The following is a 21,855-nucleotide window of genomic DNA, read 5'->3' as shown; positions in this document are numbered from 1 at the left end:
CTCAGCCCATCCTCTCCTTCAGGCTGCAAATCAAATGAAACATGGAATAAAAAGGGGAAAAGTCCACAGCCTTTAAAACCAAATATGCCTGACTCTCTATCCCAGATTTGCTGCTTAAGAGTTATTTAACCTCTCTGGATCTCAGTTTCCTCATCTGTAAACAGGGAATAATAACCTCCTTCCAGGGTTGTTTGGAAGATCAGTGATAAAATATATGAAGTATTTAAACAGCATGTGGAATATAGTATATTTAAACAGTAAGTGGAATATATATATGTGGAATATAGGTATTCAATAAATGGCTAAAAAATTAGTAGTAGTATTCAATGGCAAAGGTGAATTACTGTGAATACAGAAACGAAAGCTGAGGAAAGTAATTATCACTAGGTTTCCTCAGGATATACTTTTAACTAAAAGAAATGAGAAAGAGAAAACAAAATCCAAGACCTTCAGACCACCAAAGCTACACTGCAGAAAAAGAGGCCAAAATTTCCTGCTAAGTCAGCAGAGGATACAAGCTGGATCATCCATGTCTGGTTCAGCTGTGTCAAAAAACGGGTGGGTGCTCAGCAGCTCAGGCACCAAGGGAAGCACCAGGGTTGGATGCCGACTTCCCAGAAACTTTAAGCATCTGAAACAAACAGAATGAGAGCCCTCTTTAGTAAGTTAATAAATGCTTTAAAAAGCACCAGGAACTGGAATCAGAAAACATAAATCGGAATTACAAATTCTCAACCATCTACTTTTGTGACTTCTGTGACTTCTGGTCATTCAATTATTCCGGAACTCAATTAATTCATCTAAAAACTTGGTTATTATAGAGATAAAAGAGCTGATATAGCAGATATTTCTCAAAGTTATTTAACTAATAACCATTTCCCCCAACTTCACTGCCAAGAGACCCTGATTTTACTCAGGCATCAGATAGGTAGTAAAGTACTCAATGAAGGTAGGCTCAGCCCTAGGGCTCAACCATAACTGGTCTAAACTCATCAGGGCAAAATGACTGAGGATGGTGATGATAGCTACGAAATAAAAAGATGCTTGCTCTTTGGAAGGAAAGGTATGACAAATCTAGACAATGTATTAAAAAGCAGAGACATCACTTTGCCAACAAAGGTTCATACAGTCAAAGCTATGGTTTTTCTGGCTGTCGTGTACGGATGTGAAAGTTGGACCATAAAGATGGCTGAGTGCCAAAGAATTGATGCTTTTGAATTGTGGTGCTGGAGAAGACTCTGGAGAATTCCTTGGACTGCAAGATCAAACTAGTCAATCCTAAAGGAAATCAACCCTGAATATTCACTGGGAGGACTGATGCTGAAGCTCCAATACTTTGGCCACCTGATGGCAAGAGCCAACTCATTGGAAAAGACCCTGATGCTGGGAAAGACTGAAGGCAAAAGGAGAAGGGAGGGGCAGAGGATGAGATGGAAACTCTGGAAGATAGTGAAGGACAGGGGAGCCTGGTATGCTGCAGTTCACGGGGTCGCAAAGAGTCGGACCCTACTTAGTGTCTGAACAACAACAACATCATGGCAATCCCAATCCCATTTTACAGTGACTGGTTTGCAAGTAGTCAAGTAACCTAGTTCTGGTCAATGGAACAGGAGGTCAACTCTGCTGGGGAATTTCTCAGGAATGTTTTCTTAACCAAATGAAAAAAAGTGCATGCAAATGAACATATCTATTAAACAGAAACAAACTTACAGATATAGAGGACAGATTTGTGGTTGCCAAAAGGGGACAAGGGTGGGGTAGGAAAGGATTGTGAGTTTGAGATTAGCAAGTGGAAACTATTATATATAGGATGGATACACAACAAGGTTCTACTGTATAGCACAGGCAACTATATTCAATATCCAGTGATAAATCATAATGGAAAAGAATATGAAAAATAACATACGAATATAACTAAATCACTTTGCTATATAGCAGAAAGTAACACAACATTATAAAGCAACTATAATTCAATAAATTTTTCTAGGAAAAGAGACAAAAAAATGCATAGAGGGAATGCCCTTTTCTCTCTTTCTTAAGATACTGTCTTATGAGACAGCCATTTTGCAACTATGAGAAGAAAACCAACAGAATAACAAACAAAAAAATCAACCAGAGTACTAATTGTGTTAAACTGTTGAATGACTAACCCTGAAATCAACTCTCTGACTTTTTTGTTAAGCAAAAAAACTAGACAGTATTTAAGCCCCTTTTAATCAGATTTTCTGTTACTTGTAGACAAAAGCATTCTAACTGATTTACTAGGTGAAGTTCTAAAATCAGAAGAGACCTGATCTGAAACAAGAAACTTAATAACTATGTGGCCTTGAACAGATATATTTCTTACCTACAAATGAGATAAAATATAATTACCTTATACAGTTGCTATAAGGATTAAATGAAATAATGAAAAGTATTAGCAAAGTGTCTGCCATTATATAATAAGAACTCAATTAACTATTAGTTTAGCTATTATTAATTGGCTATTAGTTAACTACTATGATTACATGAATGCCCTTTATAAGACATAAAAAACTACATACGTGCTGGTATTTAGGCATTTTTCTTATTTTTAATAAATTTCCAGTGTAGGAGGTGTGAATTAAAAAGAAACACAGAACTTTATTTAATGCTCTCATTGAGTTTATAATCTGAGGCAATGATAACTAACACTACAAGGTAATGAACTACTAAATGACAGTTTGATATCATTTTCTTTCCACCTGTCAAAGGCAGAAGAGATCACCGTGACCAGAGAAAGTTTCACAAAGGAGATGAGTCTTCACCAAGGACTGGAAAGTAAGATCAGTGAAAGAGAGAAAACAAACCCTATGAACAAACTGATAGGAGTATGGGGTATGAAAGGCATCGCATTCAAAACACTTGATACTGTAAGGAAAGTACACTTTTCCCCAGTCTTGATTTCTTTCTGTGTGGAAAGAACTTAATTCACTAGTTTTCTGACCTCTCTCAGCCCCTTTACTCGCTATGCCTCAGGGGACATTGTATCCCCACATCCCAAATGACTGAGTGCTCCCTGAAGGCAATCAAGAAACGCACAATGAATTGAGCTGAAAAAACATCAAGAAATGCGAAACAGAAAACCAGATAATAGAAATATTACCTATAGCAAGATTTCCTGGTATTTTTAACTTTTAGTATATCTTGATTTGGCCTGATTTGTACCTGATTGGACCCATAGTTTTTCTAATTTTGGTAATAATTTTTTAAAATAAATCATATATTTGGAGTGATCTCATCATGTAAATTCGTTGAAATATGTGGAGTACAACAATGAACAGTTTATAGTAAATGTTCCAAATAGGAAAAGGAGTATGTCAAGGCTGTATATCGTCACCCTGCTTATTTAACTTATATGCAGAGTACATCATGAGAAACGCTGGGCTGGAAGAAGCACAAGCTGGAATCAAGATTGCCGGGAGAAATATTAATAACCTCAGATTTGCAGATGACACCACCCTTATGGCAGAAAGTGAAGAGGAACTAAAAAGCCTCTTGATGAAAGTGAAGCAGAGTGAAAAAGTTGGCTTAAAGCTCAACATTCATAAAACTAAGATCATGGCATCTGGTCCCATCACTTCATGGGAAATGGATGGGGAACCAATGGAAACAGTGTCAGACTTTATTTTTTGGGGCTCCAAAATCACTGCAGATGGTGATTGCAGCCATGAAATTAAAAGACGCTTACTCCTTGGAAGGAAAGTTATGACCATCCTGGACAGCATATTTAAAAGCAGAGACACTACTTTGCCAACAAAGGTCCGTCTAGTCAAGGCTATGGTTTTTCCAGTAGTCATGTATGGATGTGAGAGTTGGACTGTGAAGAAAGCTGAGCGCCAAAGAATTGATGCTTTTGAACTGTGATGTTGGAGAAGACTCTTGAGAGTCCCTTGGACTGCAAGAAGATCCACCCAGTCCATCCTAAAGGAGATCAGTCCTGGGTGTTCATTGGAAGGACTGATGTTGAAGCTGAAACTCATGCGAAGTTTGGCTACCTCATGTGAAGAGTTGACTCATTGGAAAAGACCCTAATGCTGGGAAGGATTGGGGGCAGGAGGAGGAGGGGACGGCAGAGGATGAGATGGCTGGATGGCATCACTGACTCGATGGACATGGGTTTGAGTTGACTCGGAGTTGGTGATGGACGGGGGCCTGGCGTGCTGCGATTCATGGGGTCGCAAAGAGTCGGACGTGACTGAGCGACTGAACTGAACTGAACTGATGCAAGTAGCTCTTCAAACAGCAATTCATGAACAGTGTTAAGCCTAATTCTAAACTAGAGGTAATCCAGGGAATCATGATTTTCCATCTGAAGATCAAATACTTACCCTCCCTCTAATCTTCACAATGATGGTAATAGACAAAGGAGTGACTAACATCATATAGGAGGAAAAGGGAATCTACAGACTCATCTCTGTATCTCCAAAAGTTACCATAGGGCTTGGCACAGAGTAAGCACATGGCAGGCGTATTACATTTGCTATGTGGACGGATGGACAAATGAATAACCTAAAATATGATATTCAGTTTAGGAACCAGACTCTTAAGGGTATGGCTAAGTTGAATCAGGTTTCTAAAGTGAAGGCAAAATTGAAGGCCGTATCTCAATCCATGATGATCCACTGAATAATGTCAACACTGTCCATTTAACACATTATCAGACTCAGCAAGCAAATGAGAAAAAAAAAAATCCTTACTTCCATATGGAGTCCCTATCAGTAGGGTACTTGGTTAAATTTTTTAGCAGCTCCACCAGTGCAAGATGAATCCCTTCTTTGGTTGAAACATTAGTACAGCATAGGAGTTCATGAAGAGCCTCTCTAATATCTCTAGATGAATCCTTAAAAAAAAAAAGGTAACAATAATAATAAAAGCAATCACTATGGATTAGCTATTTATGGAGGACTGTACAAGTTAAAGTGGGAGTATAAGGCAAACAGCCCCTCTCAAAGGGGAGGGGCTAGTAATTGAAAAGACTTCACAGAGGAGGTAAAATCTGAAATGATATTTGAAGAATTCATCCATTTGTTCATTCATTCATTTGTACACTCAACATTTACAGAATACTTTATTATACAGTCAACATTTATCAGTACCTACTATGTACCAAGTGTTAGGGATAGAGCCATAATTAAAATCGAATCCCTGCTCTCAGGAGCTTCCTTCCGGTGAAAAGAAAAAAATAAACAGCTAAAGGACTGCCCTGGTGATCCAGTGGTTAAGAATCCACCTGCCAATGCAAGGGACACAGGTTCCATCTCTAGTCTGGGAAGATTCCACATACCTCAGGGCAACTAAGCCCATGCATTACAACTACTGAAGCCTGCATGTCCTAGAGTCAGTGTTCTGCAACGAGAAGCCACGGCAATGGGTAGCCCAAGCACCGCAACTAGAGAGTAGCCCCTGCTTGCTGCAACTAGAGAAAGCCCATGCGCAGCAAGGAGGACCTAGCACATCCTAGGTAAGTAAGATATGAGAAACTATAAAGAAGGTTAAGGATAAGAGTGCTAGGACTGGAGGGTTATTTTATGTGGCATGATCAAAGGGAACAGCAAACATAAAGGCTATGTTTGAAAGGCAAAAGCACGTTGAAAAAATAGCAGTGTGGCTAGGGCAGATAAACAAAAAAAGAGGAGGTACCAGGTGATGTCAGAAAGTGGCCTCTTCCCTCCCCAATACCTTCTGCTCAACCTCACTAAAATGATTAGAAAAGGTCACCAACAACTTCTTAATGCTAACGTAAACAGACACCTATCAGTTTTACTCTTATTGATATCTTCATAGCATTTTTTGCCAGTTCTTTGAAACTTTTTAACAAAGACAATTTGAAGCATCTATAAATAAGCAGAGACAAGAAACCCCCCAGTCTCAACTATTAACTCACAGCCAATCATGCTTCATCTATACCTTTAACCACCCCTCCCAAATTATTTTGAATCCAGTCAGAGAAATCATAGCATTCTGTTGGTAAATATTGCCATAATACTTCTTTTTTTTTTTTTTATAATACTTCTTTTTAAAAATAAGTCTTTATTTTTTTTAAAAATCCATAAAACCAATACAATGCCTAACATTTTAATAATTCTTTAATATCAAATATCCACCCCATAATCAAATTTCCCCTACTCAAAAAGGTTTTACTTGTTCTAATCAGGCTCCAAGAATGTTCACCCATTGCAGTTGGGTAATATGCCCCTTAAGTATCTTTTAATATGTAAAATCTCTTTACATCTCACTTTTTTTACCCCTTGCAATTTCTCCCCTGTATATCTTGAGATGGTAGTTTGATTTACAGGCTTGATCAGAATCAGGTTCAATTTTTTTATAAGACCACTTCACAGGTGGTACCGTATACTTCCCTCAGCAACTATATATTTCTCCTTTGTGATATTACTAACCATTGAAGATCACTGCCTAGATCTAGTAATTCATTAAAGTTGTAAAACAATGATATGTAAATTCTATCATTCTTGATTCATTAACTGGAATACTTCTACAAGAGAAACTTCCCTTTATCACCTAGCTGGTTGTCTTGAAGTTCCATTTGTATAGGAAAAGGAAGGATAAATGCTTGATTCCTTAACTTACCAGTTTTCAAAATAATGAGTTGATTACTATGCATCTTCCAATGTGACTAGTGACTTGCTTTACTTAATTATTATAAAATCATGGGTTTCATATTTGCAGTTGTAATCTTAATGAGATGTTTCACCTTTGGCCAGTGAGAGACTATTTAAGTCATCTCCTGGGTCTTTTGATAGGAGCCTAAAGGTGTTTGATAGCTAATATCTGCTTTCTGTATGACAAGGCAGTACAAGGTTATCTTGTTATGTTTCCTGCACCACACCTGGAATCAGCCATTTCTCTTCTGCATTTTGGTTACTTTTAGCAGGAAACGGGATCTCCAAAGCAATTTTTTTTAAAGTCAGGTTTATTGATATATGTTTTACATTCTATAATAAAATTCATCCTTTTTAGTGCACACTTCCATGAGTCTAACAAATCCATATAGTTATGTAACCACCATCACAATCACGATATAAAACACCTGCATCACTCAAACACTTTCCTAGTGTCCCTCTGTAGTCTACCCCTCACCCCAGTTTCTAGCAATCACTGATGCATTTTCTGCTACACTTTTGTCTTTCCAAAATGTCATATAAATGAAATCACAGAGCATGCTGCTTCTCCTGCCTGGTTACTTTCACTTACCATAATGTATCCATGTTGTTACATGTATCAGCAGCTACTCATTTTTAATTTTATTTATTCATTTTAACCAGAATGACTGCAGGGTGCTAACTGATTTTTTTGTGGGTTGTTTTTTTTTTTTTTAACTTTATGTATTTATTTGGCTCCTCCCAATTCCTTGGATATATCATATCCACTTTTACCTCTGGATCCTTAAAACACTGCTCCCTCTTGGTACCCTTCCACCCCACTACCATCAGTGCCACGCCTTCCCAAGAAAATTCTTTATATACCTGAATCTAATATAATATAGCAAGTCAACTATACTTTCATTTAAAAAAAAAGAAAGAAAATTCCTCATTAAGTCCTACTCCTTCAAGTATCCACTACAGCATTCCTTCTTTCTTCCCTATCTTCCCAACCTTACCTCGGCTAACTCAGATTAGATACTCTGTGTTCCCAGGGCATGCCATCCTTTCCTGATCATAGCATTACTAAGCTTTATTCAAATTTCCTGTTTAACAGTCTCCTCCATCATGAAGGAGCTGTGTGATCAGAAAGCAGAATTGTGCTACCTCTTCACTATTTTATCACCAATGTCTGGCAAAAAAAAAAAAGGAAAGAAAGAAAAGCAGCACTCAGTAGGTACTGATGAAGAAATGCGTAACAAACTGTGATCATTCACCTCTAACACAGCCAGGACAGTGTCAAGCTGATCCTCTCGAAGGGTGATATTGTTAGAGATTTTTCTCATGGTATGTATGGACTGTAGACGTACTTCCTCAATTTCATCATTAAACATGTCAACCAGGAAATCAAGGCACTTCTCAGCAAAAGAGGGTGAAGACTGGGCCAGCATGCAGAGTGCCTCCACAGCCGCAATGCGGACCTCTAGAGAGAAGGGAACAAACAAAACTGTATGTCAAGTTAAGACCCATGGATGAAATGCAAGGACTCCTCATTCAGGCTTGTGTTTCCCCCTTTACTCCTCTCACTCTGCAAACTCTCTCTGGGAGATCTCCTCCAAGTCTGTAGATCCTGCCACTGCCTTCACAGGGACCTACAAACAAGGACGCTGGTACCACAGAACTGAGGTTTAGATCTTAAATCCACAGACATGTGATCAAGTCACATGCCTATCTCCATTAATTTAAATTTCTTGAAAACTCAGTTGTCTTATCTCAATATTCCAACCACAGTACTTTTTAAAAAAGCACTTTTCAAACAGCATTATTAAGATCAAAAAAGGCTCAAGTATCGTTATTCTCAATCTAGAGATAAGACTCAGCAAAGTGGATAAACTTGCCTCAAAGTGAGAGCAGAGATAAGACTAGTACTCCGGTCTGCTAATTCTAGACTAGTGTCATGTAGGGGTTAAGGGTACTGGCTCTGGAATGACAGCGGTCTCACAGTGAATTGCAAAAAGTAATCCATCCACTAACTTGGACGGTGATCTTGAATAAGTAACTTAACTTCACAGCACTTCAAGAGAATACTCCTTTTCTTACAGAGCAGTTAGGAGGAATAAATGACATAATGTGGGGAAAGCACGTAGCACACTGTCTGGCACATGTTAAAGGCTCAATAAACATTAACTATGATACAGGTACAGATCTTGTAAGCACCTGAAAACCGAGGCATGTCCCCTATCTCTTTATATGCTCAGAACATGTAACAGTGAGGCCACTGAGTCCAGGAAGCCCTTCCTTCATTCACTGACAGTGCACCCTGAACATGCACTATATGCCAGGCCCTGTGCTGAGTGTTGGGATATAGAGATGAGAGAGGAGTAAGTTACAGACCGTGCTCACAAGGCTTCCACACATGCCTGTTTCATTCCAATGATTCCCACTGGGTTCTATAACATAATGTACAGTTTCAAAAAAGCCTTCAACTGCAGTTAAACCCTCAAATATAGTTCAGTTTTTTGTATAAGAAAGGTTTTCAGTTCAGTTCAATTCAGTCACTCAGTTGTGTCTGACTCTTTGGGACTCCATGAATCGCAGCACGCCAGGCCTCCCTGTCCATCACCAACTCCCGGAGTTTACTCAAACTCATGTCCATCGAGTCGGTGATGCCATCCAACCATCTCATCCTCTGTCGTCCCCTTCTTCTCCTGCCCCCAATCCCTCCCAGCATTAGGGTCTTTTCCAATGAGTCAACTCTTCGCATGAGGTGGCCAAAGTACTGGAGTTTCAGGAAACAGTGTCAGACTTTATTTTTTGGGGTCCAATATCACTGCAGATGGTGATTGCAGCCATGAAATTAAAAGACGCTTACTCCTTGGAAAGAAATTAATGACCAACCTAGATAGCATATTAAAAAGCAGAGACATTACTTTGCCAACAAAGGTCCGTCTAGTCAAGGCTATGGTTTTTTCAGTGGTTATGTATGAATGTGAGAGTTGGGACTGAGAAGAAAGAAAGGTTTTACAGACACTTAAAAACAGAATTACTACATTAAAGGGAGATGACTCAGATTTTTCTTGGTAGTTATAAATTCCTCCTTTTCATCAGAAGGGAAGGATTTGCTCTGTATCACAATAATATAATTTAAACATGAAATTGCTAATAATTACAAAACAAGACAGAGATGGACCCAAATATTTTAAATGCTGACCCTGCTTCCAAGGGCTTTATCGGTTATGCAGCACTGACTCATATGTAAGTCCAGCAAGTGTTATCAAGGGAATCACAGAAAAACTTCTGATCAACATGAGGTAATCAGAATGACCTGACCTGATGCAATTCCAAGCAGAAGCAAAGACACTTGGTTTTCTACTTTGCCATGCATAGCTCAGCTACAGGTAGCTAAATTAACATTTCCTACTGAACTTTTTGGAATGTTGAAAATACGTGACAGTCTCCTTAAGGATCCAGGGCAGAGAAAAGGAACTAGCTTGCTCGAGAAAAAAAAAAAAAGATTGATCCTCTGGTATCTTAACATGCGTAATCAGGTTCTAGTTTTGTTACTTACCAGCTTCACATACCATCTCCTAGCCACCAAAGACTAGAGTAGTCTACTGCCTCACACAGTGATGAATGGTACAATGGAAACTCACAGGTCATATTAAGAAAACGCAGAAGAGGCACACAGTCTACTGAACAGGATCACAGGCAGCATTCTGGTAAGTGACCCCTAAAATAGTACCAGATGGAGTTGCTGGGCCAGAAGAAAGAAAAAGGGCCTTCCTACACAGAGGAAGCACATGTAAAGGCCCAGGAAGGAGGGAGAACATGCAACAAGAGGACTAGAACTGTGTGATACTATTGATACACTAGAGGCTACAGCCAATGAAACAGGCTCCATTTCACCCAGCAAATGTATCCCTAAGACCCTGACTGACCCAGAATTTTATAAATATGATTAGAGAGCTGCTGTACCTGATGCTCGTTATGATCTCCTCATTTTCCAAAGTCAAGTGCCTTTAATTAGACCTTAGTGACAAACTAAAAACTATAGAAATAAACCACATAAACATTAACTGTGATTAAATTCATTTGTAGAAACTAAACACAGCAAAAATGCTAGTAGAAACAAAATAGATTCTAGCTATCTGCCTTAGGATAAACTGGATTTTAATAACTGGAATTCCTTATTATCTAACACTATTTAAATTTTTCATTCATATATCAAGTTCATGGGGAAAAAAAGCAGAGGCAGCTTTAATTTCCATGTATATAGAAAGCCTTAAAGCAAACTGAATAGAGTAACCCAATTGTTCTATCCATTAACAGAAAAACTGTCTTTCCAAAGTAATTTTCTCACTCTTCTAAGAGATTCTGTTCTAAGGTTATCATTTTTGTAGGCATTTTAAAGACCTCAGTTCTAATCCTCTGACACAATCTTACTATAAAATTTGGACAATCAACATTATCTCCTTAGGTATGTTAGCCTAACTGAAAATATGATGTTGGAGTCACTCAACTCAAAGCACTATGTGTGATATATGTGAGATGGACAGCATCACACTGTGGACATGCTAAGAGCTTTGCAAGGGCTTCTATTACTGGTTAAAATGCAATAACAAAGCCAGATTAATCCTTCTTTCTGAAACAACTAAACAACTAAAAACAGACAAAATATATCAAAGAAAAGTATTCAACACATCATATGTCAGGCAGTAAAAGGGAGTGATCTCTGAGAGACAGGAAATAAAAAGAGGTGAGCTCTGTGATTATACCAGTTTACTGTCTGTAGAGTTCCCAGGTTGTAGGTCTCCCTGAGTTCAGAAGACAGAGCTGGGAGTTCAGAAGACAGAGCTGTGATTAGAGTTAGAGGGCAAAGTACAGAATGGAAAGAAGGGCACAGACAGAGCAAGCTTGGGAGACCTGCAGAGGGTCCTCCTAAGTCTTCAGTCAATTTCTGATCTGTGAAGAAACTACCCAAGGCCTGAGAAAGAACCTCTCGAGGATTTGAGGAAACAATCTCCAAAATTCACACATGGTCAAAAAGTTTTTTCAGAAGGGTTTGTTTTACTAGTAGAGAAAAATAACCCTGAGGCTTTGTGCTACTCCAGCCCACCTAAAAAAGCTTAAAAATAAAACCTGAGCTAACTGCATTCTAGAACAAAGCTCAAGAATACTTACAGGAATATAACAATGTTTAGCACCCAATAAAGTAAAATTCAGGGTGTTTGGCATCCAATCACAAATTACCAGGCATGCATAGAAGCAGGAAAATATAATCCATAATGAAGAGAAAAATCAACCAATCAAAACCAACCCAGCAATCACAAAAGTAATAGAGCTAGAAGACAATGACATTAGAACAGTTACTGCAAATACATTCTCTGTTGACAAAGCTACAGGAAAGAGTAAACATATTAAGTAGCGACACAGAAGACACTAAAGAAAAGAAACTTAAATTATAATCAAACTTCTAGGGGTGACAATTAAAATGTCTGAAGTGAAAAATATACCAGATGGAATCAATATCAGATTAGACACTGCAGAAGAAAAGATTAGGTAAGACAAAACAATAAACATTATTCAAAATGAAACAAAGAGAAAAAAGACTAAAAAGTGGAAAAAAAAGAACAGAGCACCTCTGAGTTGCAGGACAAACTCAGTAGCCTAATATATATGTAACTGGGAGACCCTAAAGGAGCATGGGTTCAGGAAAATATTTAAAGAAATAACAACCAAAGATTTTTCAAATTTGATAAAAACTACAAACCCATAGATCCAAGAAGCTCAATAAACTCCAAGCATATGAAATATGAAGAAAATTATACCAAGGCATATCATAATTAAATCATTTAAAACCAGTAATAAAGAGAAAACCTTAAAAACAGATAGTAAAAAAAGATACACTACATACAGAAAAACAGAAATTTTAAATTACAGCAGGGCTTCCCTGGTAGTCAAGTGGTTAAAAATGCACCTTGCAATGCAGGGTCCAGGAAAATCCCACATGCTCTAGAACAACTAAGCCCTCAAGCTGCAATTAATGAGCCCATGTGCCTAGAGCCCATGCTTCAAAACAAGAGAAGCCACTGTAACAGGAGCCTGTGCACCACAACTAGAGAAAAGCCTCTGCACAGCAACAAAGATCCAACAGTCAAAAATATAAATAAGTTAAAAAAAAAAAATGACAGCAGACTTCTCAACAGAACTGAAAAACTGTGGAACAAGATCTTTAAAGGACAAAAAAAAGAACAAATAAATAAACCACTATTAATCTAGAATTGGATTCCCAGGGAAACGTCTTTCAAAAATGAAATGGGACTTCCCTGGTGGTACAATGGATAAGAATCCTCCTGCCAATGCAGGGGACACAGGTTCCATCCCTGGTCTGGGAAGATTCCACATGCCAAGGAACAACTAGGCCTATGCACCACAATTACTGAGGCTGCTCTCCAGAGCCCGTGACCACAACTACTCAGCCCATGTGCTGCAACTACTGAAGCCTGTGTGCCTAGAGCCTGTATTCCGTGACGAGAAGCCACTGCAATGAGAAGCTGGGGCACTGCAACGAAGAGTAGCCCCTGCTCACTGCAACTACAGAAAGCCCAAGTGCAGCAATGAAGAGCCAGCACAAGCAAAAATATGCAAATAAATAATAAAAGAATTATTTTTAAAAAATGAAGGTGAAATAAAGTCTTCAGTGAGTGACTGTGAAGATCAAGTGAGACAATCTGTATCACTCAATACAATGCGAGTGACATAGCAGCCACTCAGTAAGTGGGCACTGGTATTATTATGAAGTCATTCTTACCGTACATCTCATCTTCCAATCCATGAACAAAGGCTCCACAAGCTCCCGACTCAATCAGGTTCACAGCCCCTGTATCTATCTCTTCCTTGGGAGCGTCATCTCCCCACTTCCTGCCGCTGGAAAACTCTCCCGAACTGTACAGTTCCTTGGCACGCTCATGTGCAGTGCGTTTCCTCTGCAGAAGAGAACAGTTGCCACTTGCTGAGATTCATGAGACAATAGTCAAGTTGCACACCAAGAACATGAGAAAGCGGGAAACAAAGACTGCTCTCGGGGCTTCCCTGGTCGCCTAGTGGTTAAGAATCTGCCTGTCAATGCAGAGGACATGGGTTCAGTCCCTGGTCTGGGAAGATCCCACATGCCATGGGGCAACTAAGCCCGTGCACCTACTAAGCCCAAACTGTAGAGCCCATAAGCCCCAGCTACTGCAGCCCACACACCTGGAGCCCATGAGCTGCAACAACAGAAGCCCCTGCTCTCCACAACTAGAGAAAGCCTGTGTAGCAATGAAGACCCAGCACAACGAAAAAATAAAAATTTTAAAGTAAATAAATATATCTTGAAAAAAAAAGACTGCTCTCTGAAAGTTACAGTAAAAAAAAAAAACATTCAATAGCTATCAGAGCAGAGATATGCAAATTCAACTTGAAGCAAAGACAAAGACTCTCTGGTCTATCATAGTTGATAGTAATCTTATCAAAGACAGTAACTTTATTAAGGGGCTTCCCAAGTGGCTCACTTGGTAAAGAATCTGCCTGCCAATGCAGGAGCGTAGGAGACCTGGGTTCAATACCAGGGTTGGGAATATTCCCTGGAGGAGGAAATGGCTAACCACTCCTGTATTTTTGCTGGGATGATCCCATGGACAGAAGAAGCCTGGAGGGTTTACTGTCCACAGGGTCACAAAGAAGTCCGACATGACTGAGTGACTGAAGACACACACCCACAGCTTTATTAAAGAGAACACAAGAATATTCATCAGAGAGGTGGTTATGTTTGCCATGGCAACACAGGGAAGGGAGAACTAGAGAGGTTAAATAATGGCAGTATCCCTCTAAGCATCATCCTGCGTAGACAATACTCTAGTCCTAGAAAAGAATTGTTTTCAAACCATAGGACTATGCTTTATTTGAGCAACATTATGCTCACCAAGCAAGCCTCTAGTAAATTTACTTCCTACACAGGTTGCTTAAGGGGAGATATACTAGTTGGCTAAAGTAAATATTGAGTCTACTTGACAGTTACAGTTACCTTCATAAATGAATAAACTGGCATTCTGCTTTATTTTTTTAATTTATTTGGGTTCACCAGGTCTTTTATATATATTTTTATTTGTCTGCACTGGGTCTTAGTTGTCCCATGTTTGATCTTTGCTGCAGCATGTAGAATCCAGTTCCCTGACAGGTATTGAACCCTGTCCCCCTGCACTGAGAGCTCGGACTCTTATCCACTAGACCACCAGGGAAGTCCCCGGCAATCCGCCTTAGATATCAGATTCTATGAATCCTGCTGGAGTGAGACCACACCCTCACGGCTGATCATCTCAAAGGCACTGATGAAATACAGCACTTAAGCCTATAGGGATGTGGTTGCGACCCATTTGTATCTTGCAATGTATCTTAGGAACCCTTGAATTACCCATCCCTCATCATTCACCATGAGCATGTCCTTCTTTGCACTTCCACTCCAGTATACACAAAGAACAGTGACGCAGTCACTGACCTCAAATGAAGGGAATGCCCTTCAAGAAGGCCATAGGGCAATGTTTCATGAAGCAAAGATATCAACTCTTCAACCATTCCTAAGAATTTATCTTATGGAATAAATCAAAAGAAAAGATTTAAAATCCACGGAGATAATACTCTCTATATGATTTATAATGGTGGAAAAATTTAGGAGAAACTATAAATGTATAACAAAGGGCTACAAAATGATGATACATCTACTTAATGGGATATTCAGTTCAGCTGCTCAGTCATATCCGACTCTTTGCGACCCCATGAACTGCAGCACGCTAGGCCTCCCTGTCCATCACCAACTCCCAGAGTCCACCCAAACCCATGTCCATCGAGTCGATGATGCCATCCAACCATCTCATCCTCTGTTGTCCCCTTCTCCTCCTGCCCTCAATCTTTCCCAGCATCAGGGTCTTTTCCAATGGGATATTACACAATCAGTAAAAACTATAAGGTAAAAAATGAAAAAAGAATGTAGTGGTAAAGGTAAAAAGTAGACTACAAAATTATCTGTATATAATGATTCAATGTTTAAAACATGCATAAGAAACAGCTGAATACAAATACCTCAAAATGATGTGTTAAGAGTAGTGGGAATACGGGTAAACTGTTTCCCTTTTCCTTCTACTTGTCAAAGATTCTGATTCCTTATTAACACTTTTATAACTTAAAACTTAAGATACTGACAATAAATGATCCTATCATATTTTCAGACTCATATCTGTTCCTGACAACTATGTCAGAGAACCATCAGTTAGTTTAAGGGCATTCTGTTACTGTTCAGAGTAACAGGATCCTGCTACTGTATTCTCATGTAAACTCTTCCATGAAAATTGCTATTGAAAGGAGTTCTAAGATGTCATACAATCTAACAAAATAAGACCAGATCTTTGTAGTTTCTAAACCAGAAAGTTAATCTTGCCTCTCCTTTGTAAAACACAACCGGTGAAAAGTATCTCATTAAGATAATTTAAAATGTAATGAAGTAACTTGTGATTTGGGTCAAGTTACTAAGAATTTGCAGGAGGGCAGAGCAACCCACTCCAGTGTTCTTGCCTGAAGAATCCCAAGGACAGAGCCTGGCAGGCTACAGTCCATAGGATCGCACAGTCAGTCACGACTGAAGCGACTTAGACCCAGCACTAAGATTTTTAAATTAAAATGTAATCTAGTCACCCTACATTAATTTAACAAATTCATGGGCTGTAAAACTGAATCAACACAACCTGACATACAGCTCCACTGATTTTGGTTTCAGAAACCCAGTTTAAACAACAGAGAATTCAAGTTACCCTCAGATCTGACATCAGCTTCTTGTCAAGCGTCTGTTCCAAGAAATGAGAACTGACTTGCTCCATAGAGCCCTATAAAAAGGAAGAATCCAGAGCAAATTAAACAACTATTAAGACATAAATATTATCTTAAAGTTCAGTTTGCTGCCAACTTAAGAGCATAAAGATAACATTATTCTTGATAGTAAAGATCCCTATGGATTTTGAATCATCAGGAAAATAATAAAACCATTAGCAGCAGCAGCAGCAGCACCAATACAGAGCTACTAGGTGTCAAGCATTGCTCTAAGTCCACATATTACATAATACACATATTAACTCATTTAATACTCACTACAACTCTATGAAGTAAATACTACTATTAGTTACAACTTATATAAGGTGAAAAGAAGGCACAAAAAGATGAAGCAACTCATTCAAGGTGATAAAGAGTGTAAATTATAGAGCTGGGCTATAAACCCAGGCTCCAGAATCCTTTGCCTTAACTACTACTTGCCTTTTCACTGCATTCTATTCATTCATTTGTCCATTCATTCCTTAAACAAATACATATTTAGCAACCATTTCTTTATATGCCTAGAGTACCAGGAAGAGGAGTATAAATACAAAAAGATATCAATTCTGCACTCAACAATTTCACGTACTAGTGAGGAAAACTGACAAGAGATAACTGCATTATGGTATGAAATTTTATAAAATATCTGAAAGTTTTCATCCTGCTGTAAGTCAAGCAGAATGGACTCTATTCGCTTTTTGTACAAGATGGACTGAAGTCTAAAGCCTATCATTTCATTTACGTTCTTGAAAGCCTGGCTTCTGCTTTCCTCTAGAGCTTACTCTTGTCACACATCACCCAAGTTGAACACGCCCTCTTACCAAAACATACCAAACTGCTTGCGGTTTAACATGATATTGTAGTTTAGTATGATATTACAGTTCAGTATGATGTTAGTATGCATGATAGTGGACTCACATATTTCTGTTCACATTTTCTCCTTCCCTACTTCTTTACTTAGCTAACCCATACTCATCTTTCAAAGTCAACTAAGAAATTACCTCCTCCAAGAAGCTTTCTGTGCATATGTTAGACGCCCTTTCCTAGAAATACCAATAGTATAACTGATTGATTGCCTATGTCAATCTACCTGACCATCCCCTCTTTTGAAGACACACATTATGCTCAGTTTGTTGAATTAATGAACATGTAGTCTAAAGACTAAATACAGTTTACTGATTACGGGTTTGTCTACTCAAGAGCTGGAGCAGCAGAGTTTACCTCTTGGCTTGCACAGAGGAACTAGTAAACCAGAAGGACCTCAGCTGTACAACCACAGCTCCCGATATACAACTGGACCCCCACGAGGAAGGAATGCTACATGGGCTTTAGAGCATCAAGTATCATTACTACCCATGTGGCCTTGGAAAAATTACACTTTCCTAAACCTTAGTTTTATTATTTATAAAATGAATAATATAATATCTACCTCAGTTTAAAAGAACTAAAAATTATTTGCAAAACATGAATATATATGAGTTTAAGTACGTAGGCATCTATTCACGTGTGCTAGTGTATAAGGAAGTCGGTGTATATGCATGTGTATATGGATATGCTTTTATGACTAAAAGTTTAGTAGGCTAGGAACTCAATAAATAGTAATAATTATTATTAGTAGTAAAATTAGACTATTAATTACTTTTGAAGTATAAACATAATAACATAATTTAGAGTTGATTGGATTTGAAATTACTGAAATAACATAAAGCACTTGACTCAAACTAAGTGAAAACTTTTTAACTCACCACTGTAATTCATTATTCATATAGCTTTACATACATAAATGAATTTTAGATTCTATAGGGTACAAAACCAAAAATTTGAATGACTCTGCTTTAAGGATTACTTTTCTAATCTGACTACTCAGATGACAATATATTATTGAATTATTCCTCTTAAACATCTCCTCACACACACATAGCACACTGCAGATGCTCAGTACATGTTGACTGAAAGAATCTGATGAATGACTGAACTGTTCTGAATGTTAAAATATCCACAAATCAAAATAACGCTTTAAAATGTGAATTCAAAAATAAAATCACTAAAAGCTGGCTTGTTTATTATGGACAAGCAATATAATATATAAGCAGGAAAAAATGAAATCATCCAAATTCTTTATTTTTCCATGAAAATGTTTCACAAATGTCTTAGCAGTTACCCCCAAAATACTGATCGAAGTATTTGTGTCCAGTACAGTCAAGGCCAAACTTTTTATCCAACAATCTTACTAAGACTGGCAGAGTTGGAGGCCCTCAAAAGAGCAGTGATCAAAAATAATTTCAGGCTTTCTTGCTGTGACACTAATATAAAGTTTTATAGATGGTTATATATATGTTTACACGTTGTAACCATCCCACCACCTTGCATAGGGTAGTATTTTACAAGTTATACACATTGTCACAGACAGGATCTCATTTGAGTATCATGACAGCCCTGTGAGGTAAACCTGAGAAATATGATAAGCCACTTGACAGATGAAGAAACTAAGTGACATGTCCAAGACAACACAGGTGTAAAATAAAGCTGAGTGTTACACCAACACTCCTTCTGTAAAACAGCTCTATCTCTGAAAAGTTAAAAAAATTTTTTTATAAATGTGCTAGGATCCCCAAAGCCAAAACAGTAGGAAAGAGCGAGGCTAAAAGTCAGATTAGCAACTGAATCTCCTTCTATAACTTCCCATCTGTCTAAGTTAAATATTTACTTAGGCTCTCAGAGAATAATGAGATAAGAATAAGAATAATAAGAATAAATGACATAATGTAAGTGGCCTTATAGCAAAGTATGTAGGCCATATCAGGTGCTTAGTAACAGTGGCAGTTATTTTTACTATTATGGTCCTTTTTCTCTAGACTTTGGCTGTCTAATATGCTAACGAGATTAAATAGGATTATCTTTAAAATTCTTTCTAGTTCTAAAAGACTCTCTATGGGGAAATGAGCCTTTTCTTTCTATTTTAAGAAACATGAAGCTTTATAAAAGTGTATTCCACTTGTCCCTATCTAGCTTCTCAGAATGTCTGTACAAGTGTAACAGGTAATATGTTCATTAAATAAGATGCAACTTACCAATAGCTTTGCAGCTTGAACTCGAACCATCCAGGAGCCATCACTGACCATGTGACAAATTTTTCCAAACGCATCATCAACTAAGCGAATTTCTTCATTAGAAGAAGGGATTGGGACAATGCTATATTAAAAGAAACCAAAAATGACAAAACATGAACCTAAAATTACAGGTTCAAAAAGCTGAGAATGACCAATGACAACTGACACACAAATAGAAATAACTGAATAATTCAAAACTTAGAATGATGAAATGCATTTCAGAGTAAACAAATCTCTCCAGGATTTCTTTATTTTTATTTGCACTGCAAATCTGTGTCTTAAATAAAAAGTATTTCACACCAAAAATTCAAAGATTTATGAGATACCACATAGTGTCAACTACCACAAAGTATTTTATGTGGTAACAGCTACCACAGAGTACTTTATATCTTTAAGTTTAAACCAATATAAAATATATTTACATATCTGGTCCTAAATAAAAAGACAATTTCCAAATAGCAGTCTTTTTTTGGGGGGTGAGGGGTCTATAGCTTTATTAACTCATTCTGCTTTTTCAATTTCAATGTGTTTAATGAAGAAGAAAAAAACACTGCTTTTTCCTATAAAAGGAGTTCTTCTATAAAACAGAATAAATAATACCTATTTCTCCATATCAAAGAATCACTATGAGAATAAATTATTTAATTACTGTGAAAAAAAAATTTTTTTAACCAAACTGCACAGCTTGTGGGATCCTAATTCCCTTGGATCAGAGATTGAACACAGGTCCCAGCAGTGAAAGTGCCAAGTCCTAACCACTGGACAACCAGGGAATTCCCTATGAAAATATTTTTAACCAGGACAACAGTACATAAGGGATCATTATTCTCAAACTTACCTGGTATCTTTAGCTGACTTTTGTATTAACTAAAATGGGCCCCAAAGCATTTTAAAGACTTTTTTAAGGGGTGGGCAGAGGCGGAGGAGATAGCATTTGAGAACAGCCATCCATCTCTTCATCTATAGTTGAGTAAGCTGGGACCCAGAGAGATGAACTTCCTTTCCTAACATACACAGAAAGTTCAAGGCAGAGCTGAAAAGCAAGGCCCAGGCATCCTGATTTTCAGGGCCCATGCTTTTCTCCTATTCCACACTGCCTTCCAACATTCCTTTTCTGGAGGTAGGCTTTTTACATAGTGGGAGGAAAGAAAATGGCTTAGCAATTAACAGAAGCTGGCTGACACCCATACTGACCTTTCAGGATAGAGCTGACTGACAACCCAGATTAGCTGGACTGCAGCACTGCGCACTTGTTCATAGTCATCAGAGAGCAGTTTACAAGCCTGCAAACAAGGATTCCAGACGTCTGTCAGTTCTGTGTCCTCCCAGGTGATGTTCAGACTACTTTCAAAATGAAGATAAAGCAGCTGGACCAGGATGCCAGTCAAAATATGTACATATGGCTTTAGCTTCTTCAACCTTTGCACAGTCTGTGTACCCTCCCACCCCATGTCTGAAAGGAGAACCAGAGACTGACAGCCCAAAAGCCAACTAGAATAGCATCAATCCTAGCAAAGCTTGGTCGGAGCCCACAGTGCTACCCTTATAGGCTCAAACACCAAAGGTGAGTTTTCCCCTACCTGTAAATTCAGAGCACAAATTTCTGACTGACAGCCCACCTGAAAACTCAAGCACTCTAAATAAATGCACAATTTTAATGCTAAGCTGCCAAAAAGAGGCCAAATTTTCCTGTTTTACTCTGGTCTGAAATGGAATATCCCTACTCCACCTACAGTCAAAGCAACACCTTAGACTGCAACAACACCTAGAACTACGGCTTTTGAAATTTTAAAATCTTATACTCCATGCTCTGACTATAACATGCTACTCTGTCGGTTCTTCCAAGGTCATAACTTACCCATCATCCCTGCTCTTCATCCCACTTGAGCTACCTATCTGTTTAAGCAAGGTCTCTCAATCTTGCTACTATTGACATTTTGGATTGGATAATTCTTTGTTGTGAGGGGCTGACCTGTGCAATATGTTTAGTAGCATCCCTGGGCCTCTAGCCATTAGACAGTCATAGCACTGCACCCTCTTCCTCTCCCCAGCAACTGCAATACTCAAAAATACCTCAAAAAAAAAAAAAAAAAAAAAAAAAACTTCTACACTAAATAATCAACGCAGGAGACATGGGTTTGATCCCTGACCCAGTAAGATCCCACGCGCTGCAGAGCAGTGAAGTCCCATGCACCACAACAACTGAGCCTGTGCTCTGGAGTCCAGGAGCC

The 21,855-nt window shown here is 38.4% G+C and overlaps 1 protein-coding gene across 1 annotated transcript in view; it reads right to left on the bottom strand.

Moving 5' to 3' along the window:
- The window catches only part of INTS4 (integrator complex subunit 4), an 84,764-nt gene that overhangs the window by 34,385 nt on the left and 28,524 nt on the right, over positions 1 to 21,855 (bottom strand). Inside the window, exons 5-11 of the mRNA XM_043452643.1 lie at positions 20,819 to 20,907; positions 19,586 to 19,706; positions 16,460 to 16,531; positions 13,432 to 13,606; positions 7,898 to 8,103; positions 4,719 to 4,861; positions 516 to 631 (exon numbers count right to left, since the gene is read on the bottom strand). Of these exons, the coding sequence (XP_043308578.1) occupies positions 516 to 631; positions 4,719 to 4,861; positions 7,898 to 8,103; positions 13,432 to 13,606; positions 16,460 to 16,531; positions 19,586 to 19,706; positions 20,819 to 20,907 (922 nt within the window). The remainder of the gene's footprint in view (positions 1 to 515; positions 632 to 4,718; positions 4,862 to 7,897; positions 8,104 to 13,431; positions 13,607 to 16,459; positions 16,532 to 19,585; positions 19,707 to 20,818; positions 20,908 to 21,855) is intronic.

This window comes from Cervus canadensis, chromosome 29 (assembly GCF_019320065.1).
Source record: "Cervus canadensis isolate Bull #8, Minnesota chromosome 29, ASM1932006v1, whole genome shotgun sequence".
NCBI classification, from domain to species: Eukaryota; Metazoa; Chordata; class Mammalia; order Artiodactyla; family Cervidae; genus Cervus; species Cervus canadensis.
This window is presented reverse-complemented; position numbering and strand designations above follow the sequence as displayed.